Source organism: Eptatretus burgeri, chromosome 11 (assembly GCF_056783735.1).
Source record: "Eptatretus burgeri isolate ZD-2024b chromosome 11, Ebu_testis_v1, whole genome shotgun sequence".
Classification (NCBI taxonomy): domain Eukaryota; kingdom Metazoa; phylum Chordata; class Myxini; order Myxiniformes; family Myxinidae; genus Eptatretus; species Eptatretus burgeri.
Genome location: NC_140971.1, coordinates 92,159,580 through 92,174,424, shown reverse-complemented (window position 1 = coordinate 92,174,424; position 14,845 = coordinate 92,159,580). Strand labels below are relative to the sequence as shown.

General features: G+C 43.9%; 1 protein-coding gene across 3 annotated transcripts in view; it reads right to left on the bottom strand.

Moving 5' to 3' along the window:
* LOC147017655 (receptor-interacting serine/threonine-protein kinase 1-like) overlaps positions 1 to 14,845 on the bottom strand; it is a 57,185-nt gene that overhangs the window by 21,048 nt on the left and 21,292 nt on the right. For all 3 annotated transcript variants that reach the window (XM_085847401.1, XM_085847402.1, XM_085847400.1), the window contains 2 exons: positions 14,221 to 14,358; positions 5,804 to 6,020 (listed from right to left, as the gene is read on the bottom strand). In XM_085847401.1, the coding sequence (XP_085703527.1) occupies positions 5,804 to 6,020; positions 14,221 to 14,358 (355 nt within the window). The remainder of the gene's footprint in view (positions 1 to 5,803; positions 6,021 to 14,220; positions 14,359 to 14,845) is intronic.

The window sequence follows — 14,845 nt, the reverse complement described above, 5'->3', positions numbered from 1 at the left end:
AGATGTCAATGAAAGCCTGGATCTTAGTTTTGACCCAGGAAACCCGTAATCTCCGACTCCTCATTCAGCACCTCGAGGGCCCCCGAAAGGATATCTAAAGTCTCCGCAAAGATGACTGCATCATCTGCAAAATCAAGGTCAGAGATCTTGACATTCCCAAACGATGCACCGCAGCTTGATCTCTCCGACATCCTCCCTAGAATCCAGTCCATACAAGTGCTGAAAATTGTGGGAGTCAGTACACACCCCTGACGAACTCCAGTAACAACTGGAAATAAGTCAGAGATGGTACTATCACATCTCACAGCACTCTCAGTACCAGAGTACAGTTCAGACATCAGATAGATCAGTTTTGGTGGCACCCCACGAAGGCCAAGAATCCTCCAGAGGGCATCCCGATTCACTGAATCGAACGCTTTACAGATATCAACATAGGCTGCAAGCAGCCCCTGCCGAAACTCTCGTCTGCGTTCGGTGAGGAGCCGAAGAGCAAGGATACGGTCAATCGTTGACCTCTTTGGTGTAAAGCCTGACTGCTCTGGGCACTGGTGCTCAAGCAGATGGTGGTGAACCCTATCAAGAATTATCCGAGCAAAGACATTGCCTGGCACTGAGAGCAGCGTCACTCCTCGGTAGTTGTTGCAGTCTTTGCGATCACCCTTCCCTTTTCAGAGAGGGACAACAAGGCCCCTCTTTCAGTCAGTTGGGATGATGCCTGTGTTCCAGGCAGAGCACAGAACTGCATGCAACAACGTGAGTTCAGCATTTCCACCAGCGGTGAGAAGTTCAGCATGGATGCCACAGATCCCTGGAGCTTTACCCCATTTCAACTGGTTCACTGCAGCCTGTTTCCACAAGCGAAGGTGGACCACATTTGATTGGAAGGTCAGCAACAGGGATTGTAACACCCCTGATGTCCAACTCGACAGCTGGTGGATCAGCCTGGTACAACCGCTCAAAGTAACCGGCCCAGCGGGCCTTCACTTCGGTCTCCTCTGTCAAGAGCCTACCACCCTCTGCTGTCACTGCAGTACACAGAGGGATGGGCTTGGATGAACGCAATACACGGATTCCCCTGTAAGCAGGACAAGAATCACTTGACCACAGGTGATGCTCCACCCCCTCACAGATTCCTCGCACATAGGCCTCCTTGTCCACCCTTAGCGCACGTACAGTTTTACGCCTCATCTCCCTGAACAGCTCAGCTCTGACATTCAGCCTGGCCCTGCGATTCTGGTCAATGGTATCCAGTGTCCCTTGAGACAAAAAATTCTTCTTTGCTCTTCGGTGAGTTCCAAGACATCCACCGTCAACATCAAGGACGGTGGTCTTGAAGGCACTCAACAAATCTTCAGGACCCCCCAAAGCACACAGACACCCCCAAATGTCCACTCAGCTTGTATGCCACCTCCTCAGCTACCCTCTCATGCTTGAGCTTGCCAATATCCAACCTAGGCTGAAATGGCACCATTCTCCTGGATTTAAAGCCGCTGTCACACCTTGACGTTTTAGCCAGCGTATGGCAACGTATCAAAATGTATGTAAAACGCTGGCGTACGCTGAACTATTGATGTTTTTTAAATTTTTGGGCGTATAACAACGTGTTGGACGTATGCATGATGCATTAGTAACGTACACTGAATGTTTTAATCACAGAAAGATAACTTATACCAACGAATGCCGAGTGTGTTGTCGGCGTTCAAAACCTATGCCCAACGATCGTCTAACTTATGCATAGTGCGCGGCAGCGTATCACCGACGATCACGTGGCGTAGGCTATTAATAGGCTGCGGCTCCACGATTCAAATCATAACCGCACTAGACATCGAAGTGTGAAGCCGCTGTCACACCTTGACGTTTTTGCCATCGTATGCCGACGTATGAAAAATTTGCTGATCCAAGCTGGCACACGTCGAATACGTTATGGGTAAGTTTTGTATAAGTTAAGAGCACGCTGGCATTCGTCGTAGTACGCTGGCATATGTAATTGTACGCCGGGTACGTCGAGAAATTTTCAGCATGTTGAAAATTTCTCGACGTACAACACACATTCCGCATACGCTGGCATAAGTTGTAGGCACGTTACGTGATCGTTGACACACGTCGACATACGTTACTCATAAGTCGAAACACGTCAATGCAATGGTTCGTGTCAGTGTTCCAGGCTCCCTGTTTTTTTTTTTCTTCGGTATGACGGTTATGATTTAAATCGTTGAGCGGCAGCCTTTTGATTATATTATATTATAACCGCACTAGAAATCGAAGTGTCAACATCACCGTCATACCAAAGAAAAAAAAAAAACCAGGGAGTCTGGAACACTGACGCTAACCATTACCTCGACGTGTTTCGACTTATGAGTAACTTCCAAGTAACGTGTGTCGACGTGTGTCAACGATCGTAACGTGCCTACAACTTATGCAAGCGTTATGCGGAATGTGTGAGTCATACGCTGGCATACGTCAGGAAATTTCAAGCATGGAAAATTTGTCTAACTGTTCGGCGAACTATGACGTTTGCCAGCATACTACGACGTATGCCAGCGTACTACGACATATGCCAGTGTGCTCTTAACGTATACAAACTTACCCATAACGTATTCGACGTGTGCCGGCGTTTTCGCCCAATTTTGCACACGTTAGGCATACGTTGGCTAAATCGTCAAGGAGTGACAGGGCCTTTAGGTGCAACTTCAGAGTTGTTACAACAAGCCGGTGGTCAGTATTGAGGAACTGAACACTCCGGTAGACCCTGCAGTTCTGGATCATCCTCCAGCGACCATCAACGAGGACATGGTCAATCTCCTTTGCCACAACTGCCAGCGTTGGAATACCAAGTCCAGCGATGAGCTTGTGGGCGCTGAAACCATGAACCGGCCACCCGAAGTCCATGACTTCTTGCAAAGTCAAGGAACTTAGTACTGTTCTGATTCCTAGTTCCTGACCCATGGGGACCAACACACGTCTCATAACCATCCCTACCAGTTCCAGTCGATGCATTGAAATCCCCCAAGATTAGAAGTGTATCTCGTCTGGGGCACTGATCAACCACAGACTCGAGCATGGCGAAGAATGTGTCCTTCACGGTGAGGTCACTCGCCTCAGTCGGATCATAAACAGAGACCAGGAAATGACACCTAAGGAGTGACGAATCCTTTGTCTCATAATACACTCGTTGACCAGTGTTAACTCAATTATCATTGGAGTCAGCTTATTGGACACAGCTACAGAAACTCCTTGGGCATGGTAACCATCAGAGCGACCAGTCCAATGGTAGGTGTAACTACCCACCATGATCTCACCGCAATCCGGTCTCCGAACCTCAGAGAGAGCTGCAATACCGATGTCCAAACGCTTGAGCTCAGATGATAACAGAAACAGGTGATCATCCTCTCTTAGGGATAGGATATTGCAGGCACCCACCCGAAGGGACCGCCTCAGGTTAATCCAAGGAGACCGCTGTCTGGTGGACGACACCTCAGCACCACTGCGACACACTCTCGCGCAATCTGACCCGGGAATGTTATCCCATGGTTTCCCTCCTGTCATCAAAGATTGGGGGTCCTGAAGACTATGCCACAATCCCGTCATCCGGTGAGCTGTCCTGCGAAGGGAAGCTGCACAGGAGGTACCTCCCAAGGAGTGGGTTTTCAGATTTCTTTGCGTTTTTGTGTTTTGCGGAATGAAGGGTTTTACGGTGGTCGGAGTGCAAATCCTGCCACCAACCTCCTAATAAGAAGTAACCCAACTGCAGGAGGACGTCCGCAGACACAGTTGGGCACTAGATATGGATGGCCGTTGGCTCACAAGGAGCTCCTCCGCTCTTTGACAGGTTTTGTTTTTAATCCTGCTGGGTGTCCATATCCAAACACCCTCCTCACCAAAAAACCTGGTGGGGGAGACGGTTTACTTTCCGACAACCCGACCATGGAACAGGTTAGTACAGGTTTACATGATACCTGTAGCAAGTCACAGATCTAATCTGGCCTGACCTGACATTAGTACATCTTTTCCTAGTACATCTAGTACATCTATAGGCCTGACCTCCAGACAGGGTAGACCAATAATGGATGCATAAAAACTTATTGTTGTAGGCGGGGCAAGGTGAGGACTTCCCATCATGGAGGCACAAGTGTCACATGTGTGAAAGGTCAATTACAATCTATCTGGCCAATGTGTGCCAGCAATGGTGGCGGAGTGGGCTGTGGAGCCCGAAAGAAAAGATGTACTGATATTATTATTGGAGCTGCCCCCATGGGCGGGAGCCAAGAGGGAGACTCCATCCAGGAGGAAGAAGACAGATTTCTGACCAGGGAGTCCACAGTGAGAGTACAAGGAGAGGCTTGTGAGGGAGGGCAAGAGAGTCAGTGAGCCCCTTGCAAGAGAGAGGACACAAGGGAGTCCACAAGTGTGCACATGAGTGGAGACTAGAGTCCACCAAGAGACACTGGTGTGGAAAGAAGACTGAGACCTCGCTTGGAAGAAAAGCCTCGTGTGGGTTCGACCCAAGATGGAACACCCTATGTTTTGGAGGGCGTGGAGGTAAAAAGGACAAAGGGGACCACGTGGCCAAATGGAACGTCGCTCTCATCCATCGTGCAAAGTCTTTCCTCGGCTCACCTGAGCTGACCACTTACAAAGCTTTTGCCCGCAGCCTGATGGAGTACTGCTCTCCCCTCTGGGCTGGTACTCTTGCCTCTCACCTTTCTCGGCTTCACGCTGTAGAAACCAAGGCATTTCGGATCATTGGCATCTCCTGCAATGAGGCTGAGTCTTTGGGCCTCTCACTCAATCACCGCAGGTTGGTCGGTGGTCTTTCTGTCTCCTACCGTCTTCTCTCCAGCCTCGCCCCCCCCCCCCCCGCTGTCTCTGCAATTTGTCCCCACCACATTTCCACAGGGCGCTCAAGGTCCGCTAACAACCCCCTTCTGGTAAAACTACCAAAATCACAAATCACTGCTCACCTTCACTCTTTCATTCCTCTTTTTTACTGCTTTTGGAATAAACTCCCTCACTCTATTCATTCCCATTCTTCCATCCAGGCCTTCAAAACAGCTGATCACCACCACCTCTTATCATCCCCCATCCAAATCCTTGATCTTTTCTACCCCCGATAAGCCACCCAAGCCCACCTCCTTCAAATTCCCTGCTTTCCTTCCTGAAAGTCCCTGTAATGTCAGTCTTCTATTCCCCAAGTTCCCCGTCCCATCCCTCTCTCTTCCACAGATCTCCTAATGTCTCTGTTCCCCACTGTTTTGTCCTTCCCACTCCCGCCACTCTTGTCTCATGCCCCCCTTGCTGTGTGTTGTCTGTTAGCTCTCACACGAGCCTTGACAAGGTATACAAAAAAAAAAGTAGTCCAACCCCCCCCCCCCCTAAATTGAAGTCTTTTTAAAGTTTTAAAATTACAGAGGATGCAAAAGTGACCATTCACCAGTGATATCAAGTTCTCAATGGTTGGTCACCTTGTAAGTGGTGAAACATACTGTATGTTGCAGATGATTCATATGTGATGGGTAAATTACATAACTTTGCAGAACTGTGCCTAAGGCCACCCAAGCAGGCTGGTCAAGCCCGTGGTTCTGAGGAGCGCTGGAAATGCTTCCAATGTTACATTGAAACACATTTTGCCATGGCCGCAGATGCTGCACAGAATTTGTGCATTAATCACTTATTATGGTGAAATTGGACAACTGATCCATACATATTAAAGCTATACATATTAAGTCGGTGTATCTGTGGATACGGACGGACGGACGGACGCACGCACGCACGCACGCACGCGCACACACACACACACACACACCTTTATAAGGCAGTTGATTAGCACAGGTAATCCACAGAACGATGCCAAAGCTGAAAGAAGCTCTCTTTTCTCCATGCTTCTGGTCGAGTTCTAAATCCTCTGGTGCCATATAGTAGTGTGGTTCCCAATCCGATGTGAGAGTTTGTCGAGTTCGTTGCTTTTCCTTTGATGAAAGGGTCTGCCATGATTTCAATGTGGAGAATTCCAGGTCTGCAATCTAAGCAACATATCATGGAAGAAAAGGTGATGTGCAAGAGGGGTTAGGCTGCAAAAGTGACCATTCAGTTGGTAGACATACCTCTCAAAGTACTTCCATGTAATCAGTAAATTGCACTTGCAGAGATAACTCGGTCACTCGGTAGAGTGCATACCTCTGGCCACACAATGCTTGATCCAGTAAAACATATCGGGCTCTAATTTTTTGAAATATCATGCTACATTGAGTTTTTGGCCCCATCTCTCAATGGTGAAGAATCACTGAAAAAAATTATCGGATCCAGATTCGGATCTTGACTGAAATCGCATCAGTCCTCATCTCTCAATGGTGAAATCGCATCAGTCATCGAAAAAAAAAAAAAAAAAAAAAAAAAAAAAAAGTCCGTCTTGTCACACACCCGTGTCCACCAAGTTCCGTCCGAATCTGTCCACAATTTTCAGAAATACCATGCTATCTATTGTTTTAGCCCCATCTTTTGATGGTGAAGAATCACTTAAAATTAAGCCTGGTGTTGGCTTAGTGGGTAGAGTAGTGAGCTTGGAATCTTTGGGTCCTGAGTTTGAGTCGCATTGACTGCTGAATTAACACCAGGTGGTGTTGACTCAGCTTATCATCCTTCCGAGGTCAGAAAAATGAGTACCATTGTACTGGAATAGGGGCACAGCGTCAGTGGCACACCTGCGCCCCAACAAAATGATAGCTACCCGGCAGCTAAGCTGCCATACAAATTAGAAGAAGACTTAGAAATTATCGGATCCGCGTTCGGATCTTCATCAAAATTGAAATAAAAACAATGTCACCCGCAGGGTGACCCGTATCTTGCCAAAAGGTGACCACGCGTGACTTCTTTAAGGTCACACTGAGGTGAAAAGAGCTGCTATCCACCAGGAGCGACTCCTTGAGGAATATCTGCCTATGAGAGATTCCGATGAGAATCGTTCTACAGAGTAACCATGAAAAATATGCGTTTGCCTCATAACGTCACCAAATGACGTCATAATGTCTCAAGCTTGACATATCTAGAAAGCACTCATCGAGGTGTTCAATTTGAGGTACTACACAATATGGTTCCTAAAACTTGAAAATTTGACCTTGGGGTCAAATATGTTTGACCTCAGGCGCTAACCATGAAGGTCAAGGCCAATCGCCACCAAAAATTAATCAGCTGAGCATCAGACCATGAAGTTTGAAGACGATCCGATCAAAATTACTCAAAAAAATAAGGGTTTCGTCGACTCCCCTGATTTGCGACAAAGTGACCTTGACCTTTGACCTTCAAAATTTTGTGCACTGAAAGGGACCTCTATAGGCCTCTGATATGCGAAGTTACAAAAATTTCCAATGATAACTGTGCTCTGCAGAATTTTTTATACGTGATTACAGACAAACAAAAAAATAAAAATAAAAAAAAACAAACAAAAAAAAACATCCAAGCTGACTAACATATCTTGCAAAAACTTCATTTTGGCAAGATAACAATTAATCCTCATCACACACCCAATGTGTCCACCAATTTTTGTCCGAATCCACCCACGACTTTTTTTGAAAAATCTTGCTTTTATATGGTTTAGCGCGATCTCTAAATGGTGAAGAATCACTTTTAAAATTATCGAATCCAGATTCAGATTTTCATCAAAATGTAATCAGTTTGTCCTTGTTACACACCAAACCTGCCCACCAAATTTCATCAAAATCCAGCCAAAACTTTTTGAGATATCCTGCACACAAACAACCAAACAAACAAACAAGCAGTCATGGACTGGTACTTATGAAATCGTCAACTTGACCTCTGACCTTGTCTAATAAAAGCTGTCTCTGCAGAAGGTAGCAATGCAAACCAGAAGTTTCTACGATGATTCTGTAGAAAACCATCAAAAAATCGAATGTTTGACCTCACTGTGACCTTGACCTTTGACCGATTTTGACAAAAATCTAATCAGCGCTAACCATCACCCTCCTGAATCACGTGGTGCAATTTGACATTGGTCGCTTCTTCCGTTCTCGAGTTATCGTGCCTACAAACAAACACACAAACACACACACAAACAAACACACAAACAGAGGACGGAAGTCATCAATATACTTACGAAATCTTGAGATTTCGTAAGTAACAAGCAGTCATAGACTGGTACTTACGAAATCGTCAACTTGACCTCTGACCTTGTCTAATAAAAGCTGTCTCTGGAGATGGTAGCGACGCAAACCAGAAGTTTCTACGATGATTCTGTACCAAACCATCAAAAATCGTAACGTCGACCGAAGCAAAAATCTCCATTTCTCCACGCAATTATTTCATATTATTTTATCAAAGTCACAAAACCGTAATATTTGGCCATCCACCAACAATCTTTACATAATCCAACGGCTTAGCGAGTCAGGCATGCGACGATAACCTTTATTGGGATAAAAAAAATGACTCTTAAACACCATCTTTATCGAAAACACCGTCAGCGCGCACACGCCAAACCTTTACGTGACTCAACGACGAGACTGCTCGAGCGCGCTGCACCACGTGACGAGCCGTGACGCGGCGAGTGAAATATTTTTACACAATCTTAAAACGTCTTCAAAACATCCGATTTTTACCAGAATTTCGACAACCAAGTGTTAAGCGTCCTAACTGATCGCAAAAACCGAAGTCAAAATTAAAATCGAAGTTAAAACGAACTCATAACGTCGACCGAAGCAAAAATACTCCATTTCTCCACATGAATTTACGGAATTATGTTTGACCTCACTGTGACCTTGACCTTTGACCGATTTTGACCAAAATCTAAGCGCTAGCCATCACCCTTGTGAATCATGTGGTGTAATTTGACATTGGTAGCTTCTTCCGTTCGAGTTATCGTGCCTACAAACAAACACACAAACAAGCAGTCATAGACTGGTACTTACGAAATCGTCAACTTGACCTCTGACCTTGTCCAATAAAAGCTGTCTCTGGAGAAGGTAGCGATGCAAACCAGAAGTTTATACGATGATTCTGTACCAAACCATCAAAAATCGAATGTTTGACCTCACTGTGACCTTGACCTTTGACCGATTTTGACCAAAATCTAATCAGCACTAGCCATCACCCTCCTGAATCACGTGGTGTAATTTGACATTGGTAGCTTCTTCCGTTCTCGAGTTAGCGTGTCTACAAACAAACACACAAACACACACACACACACACACAAACAGAGGACGGAAGTCATCAATATACTTACGAAATCTTTAGATTTCGTAAGTAACAAACAGAAGACGGAAGTCATCAATATACTTACGAAATCTAAAGATTTCGTAAGTAGCAAGCCGGTAGGCGGCGATGGGTCACCGAGCATGGAAACTATAAGATATAGAGCAAAATAGATGTCATATAGTGGATAGGGAATCGCCTTAAGATTATGCATATCAAATCTCATCCAGTTCCATCGACTGATAACTACTCGGTATCCATTTGAATGAAAAGTACCGAAAATGCGGTTTGAAATCGGAAATCCCCAAAGTTTGAGGGGGTGCTGTGGGTGAACAAAAGTCTACATCGAAAATCCGGCTCGATCGTTTGTGCACAATGTATTCCAGACAATTAGTGTGAATTTTCATGACCATCCGACCATAACCCTAGGAGGAGTAGCATTTGGCGCGAAGGCACCTCCAACTCTTGCATATTATCGATTTTTGCACTAATTGACCTTTAACCCCTGACCTAAGGGAAAATCGGTCAATATGTCCTGAGGCAAAGTTGTAGTACTCATTGAGTACCGTGAACCTGGAAAGTTTCATTCGTATCGATGCACTCACCTGGTCGCTAGGGGGCCTTCAATTTTAGCACATACCATAATTGTAGGGGGCGCTGCGGGTAAAGTATTCCATATATCACAAAAACGGGAATATATTTGATAGAGCATCACCTGTAGATCATTCATGCAAAATTTGATAACCCTACGTGGGATAATGGCTTTCAGAATAGATTTCGCAGGTTTTTCGGTTGTTGCTAGGGAACCAAAGCATCCCTAGCAACCATCACAATTTCCAAAGCACTAGGTCATAAGATGTACCTACCACCTGAGTTTGGTCAAAATCTGCCTACGTTTACTACCAATTATGCTGATGACAAACGAACAAACATCCAAACAAACAGACAGAATTACTGACAATAAGGGTCACCTATTTCGGCGACCGAACACCTATTTCGGCGACCCAACAAACAGGGGTGAAAACAACCTCCATCCACGTTCGGTGGTGGAGGTAATAAAACAGCTGAAATATTGGATACACGCATGCAGAATTGCATCAAGAATGGGATTCAATCAGCTGAATACCTATCAAGGGATTAAGAAACTGAGGCAGGAGGAAGAGGGAGAGCTCCTCAATACACACACACACACACACACACACACACACACACACACACACACACACACACACACACACACACACACACACACACACACACACACACACACACACACACACACACACACACAATGACTTTCGACACTATTGACTGCATTTTCCAAAACAAGACATTTCTGAAGCCACTACTACAACCAGAAACCCCACATGTTTCTAACTCCTTCATTGATGCTGTCACCTGTTCAGCCTATTGGTGTTATCTATAGATAAACTATCCATTGCAGGCATTTCATAATCAGTTTAACCATCCTCGGTGGTGTCATGGTTAGAGCGTTCAATCTGAGTCTGGGAGGTCAGCGGTTCAAACCCCGGCAGAGTCATTCCAAGAAATGGTGATGTGCTGCTTCCTTGCTTGATGATCAGGATTTAAAAACTATAGAGGAATGAAAAACAACCAAAAGCTGGTAATAATAGCGCATGCTTTGATTGGCCGAATGGTTTCCTCCTGCATTGAAGGTCCCAAAATCTAATCAATTTGTCCTTGTCAGGCACCCAACCTGTCCACCAAGTTTTGTCCAAATCCATCCAATTAAGATATCGTGCTATACAGTGTATAGTTTTTGGCCCTATCTCTCAATGGTGAATAATCATTTAATTTTATTATCCAGATCTGCATCCAGATCTTCACCAAAATTGAATCACTTTATCCTGGTCACACACCCAATCTATCAACCAAGTTTTGCCTGAGGATGTTCATAACTTTTTGAGATATCCTGCTCACAGATAGAAACACAAACAGACAGGGGTGAAAACATAACCTCTGTTCATCTCAAGTGACAAGTAATGAAAATTTCTTCAAAAATGCTTGAACAAATATCTTCCAATTCAACTTACTCATTTCAAACTAGAAGGGCACTTGGTAGAGCGCATACCTCCGCCAGGCTGATTAGTTTACATTCTGTATCCAACTGATAAGCTGGATTCGGACCTGAATTGAAATTGAATCGACTTGTTCTCGTCACTTAACCAACTCATCCACCAAGTTTTGTCCGAATCCGTCCATAACTTCACTCAATGGTGAAGAATCACTAAAAAAAAAATAAAAATCTTGGATCCAGATCCAGATTTGGATCTTCACCAAAATCAAATCAATTCTTCCTCGTTACATACCCATCCTGCTCACCAAGGTTTGTCCGAATCCGTCTACAACTTCATGAGATATCCTGCTATATGTAATTTTTGGCCCTCTCTCTGAACGGTGAAAAATTGAAACAATTCTCGGATGCAGATCCGGATTCGGATCTTCACCAAAATCGAATCATTTTGTCCTTGTCGTCACATACCCAAGCTTTCGTTCAAATCTGTTTGCAACATTTTGAGATATTTTGTTCACAACAAAAGACAGACAGACGGACAGATAAACAGACAGGGGTGAAACCATAACCTCCATCCACCTTTGGTGATGGAGGTAATTACCTGTTCAACACAATTTTCAATGACTATACTTTCTAAAGCAAGTCTCCAGGCACCCTCCATTCCTTTGCACATGCTTACAAGCTAATCAAGCACAAAAGTAAGAAGTAAAAATTCATATATTTTACCGACCATCAGGCAAACAAATAAATGTTTACATCTAGACCTGCAAATGAAACAACGAGGAGTTTCACATCAAGAAATAAAAGTCAAAAGAACTGGCTTAATGAAGATCCTGAAGTATAGCATGCCACACGATGCCAAACGCATGGGATAACACAGATAACACTTTCTGTTGGAATTTGTTGTGCAAGCCGCCTGACCACACAACTCAACTACCACTGTCCGGCCTAAATTCAAATCCATGTTGTTTACGCCCAACAGACTTTTTAATCGTTCCCCACTAGGCTTAGCAGACACATCACATCTTACCTGACAATGTGGCAAACCTTCAGCTGACTCCAATTTATTATTTCCTAATAAAAGTATGAATTAGAGTGAGATGCAAACTTACACACGAACAAGAAGCCGGTTGGTTCATCATAGATGTTCTCGATCCACAACCCCTGAACATACCAATCAATTTACTTGCCTTCTCAATGCTAACCTCATTCATTGGATTAACTAAATCTTCGTTAACATCCATACAACATTAAAATTCGCAAACACATCCCAAGTTATTTCTATGCAGGACATCGAGCTAAGGTAAGGGCATATAATGGAACACTCTTTTTGAGATAAACTGTGAAATCTTTAACTTCCATAACCTGAACGCAAACAGAACATCTGGCTTCACAATCCCAAACAAAGTTATGTAGCATGCTCCGAGATGCAGCATACCCTGCAAGCACTACACCAGGATGTCATTTTCCTTAGATTTGACTCTAAAGAGGAACAAATTTGAGACTGTAAAACTGACAGGCAATCATGTTACCCCCAAGCGATCCCGCTATCCCGCAGCCTAATATACTGTCTTCAATGAAGGTCTCACATCGGAGTGCCAACGGCTCTACCCTGCATCCTCCAGGACATAATAGGATGGGGTACATTAAAGCTACAAGAGATGTCTGGAAACTATCCTTGCAGACCTTCAGTGAAGTTTTACCAAAATGTTATTTTGCCATTTTGAGCGTTTCAAACAGAAATACTTGAAATAGACCATTGCACCATATCCTGATTATTATCATGCAGGAGGGCATGAATGTAAGGATAGTACAGTATTTAGAAATCCTCATGAAAACGTTTTTGAACGATTTTGAAATTTGTTGTAAATTTAAAAGATAGTTACCAAATGTTTGGAAAATTTGTCTAGTTACCTCCACCACCGAAGGTGGACGAAGGTTATGTTTTCACCCCCGTTTGTCTGTCTGTTCTTGAGCAGGATATCTCAAAAAGTTTTGCATGGATTCAGATGAAACTTGGTAGAGAGGTTGGATGTCTGATAAGGACGAACTGATTCGATGTTGGTGAAGATCCAGATCCGGATACTGGAATTTCTAAAATTATTCTTCACCATTGAGAGGGCAAAAAAAAGCAAGAATATATATATATATATATATATATATATATATATATATATATATATATATATATATATATATATATATATATATATAATCAGAACATGAGTGTGACAAGCACTCTGCTGATCCCCATTGGACAACAGTCCACACCAAAGCGTCGCCTCCAACACAGAGACTTCGGCCCGGTGACTCTGTGAAAGAGACAAAGATTATATGGTCATCATCAGTTAAACATCAAACGGAACCACCGATCTGGATTTTGGGCTTATTTGCCATCATCAGGATGGTATACTGATAAATATCTAACCAATGATGACCACATTCGTCGTTTAAACATCAGATGCACCTCCTGACTGTTATGGTGAGCATGTGAGACATAATCCATGGCAATGCTCACCCTAAGTCAGGAGGTGCATCTGATCACGATATATCTCTCTCTCCTCTCTCTCTCTCAAAACGTTGTGGATGAGTTGGGTAGGTGCCAATAACAAGCCGATTCGATTGTGGTTCAGGTCTGGATTCAGATCCGGCATATCAGTGGGATACAAAATGTAAACTGTTCGGCCTGGTGGAACTATGCGCTCCACCGAGTGCCACTCCAGTTCTACTATACACTTCCAAAGCTTCAATTTAAAGGTCCGAGTTGTTTCTGAGAACCAATTCTTCTCCCTTGTGCTTATCACCACATTGTACCAGTTTCCCATTCTCTACGTACAATTGATGAACATCGCTGATGTTTGTACAAATCTAAATTTGTTTACAGCAACCCATTTACCTTACGAGCTTGCACAATACGACCAATACAAGCTTTTCTGTGGACAACGTTTTACACAAACATTGTTAACAAAAACGACGGAGGGACTCACCTTTGCAATGAAATTGTGATCCAAAAGCACGTTTTTCACACTCAGTTTTTTGTGGTACACATTGTTCTCACAGAGGAAATTCATTCCAGATATAATGCCCAAGATAATGTGCACTTTCATTGGCCAGGGCACCGTACACTGCAAAATGTCATAAAAGTTAATAAACAAATTAATTTAAAAATCATAAGTACACGGCACATCTACTATACATTGTGAACTTATCTCTCTTCTTCTGGTGTCAGTCGGTGAAATTGGTATGCTCTGATGTACGAGCATTGATCGGTAAGTCTTATACTTCTTTAACTGCCCCAATCATTCCCAACTTCTTGTAGGAGCAGGTGGGGATATTCGATTTAAGGAAACAGGAATTTGTAATTTGTTCAGTGTGCCAGAAACAACTCGCCCACTCTTTGCAAAAGACCCCGTATAAAGACCGCAAAAAGATCTTCAACATCGATGAGCTAATGATGGCAGTCAAGACACCCAGCATAACATCCATCCAAGGGATGGCACACTTTGTGAGGCGAAAGGGTTGATTAAAATAAAATAAAATTCAAAATTTCAAGAAATGTATCTTCACGCAGCGGCATGTTTAGGACACGCAGTCAGTGGAAACTGCCTGTTT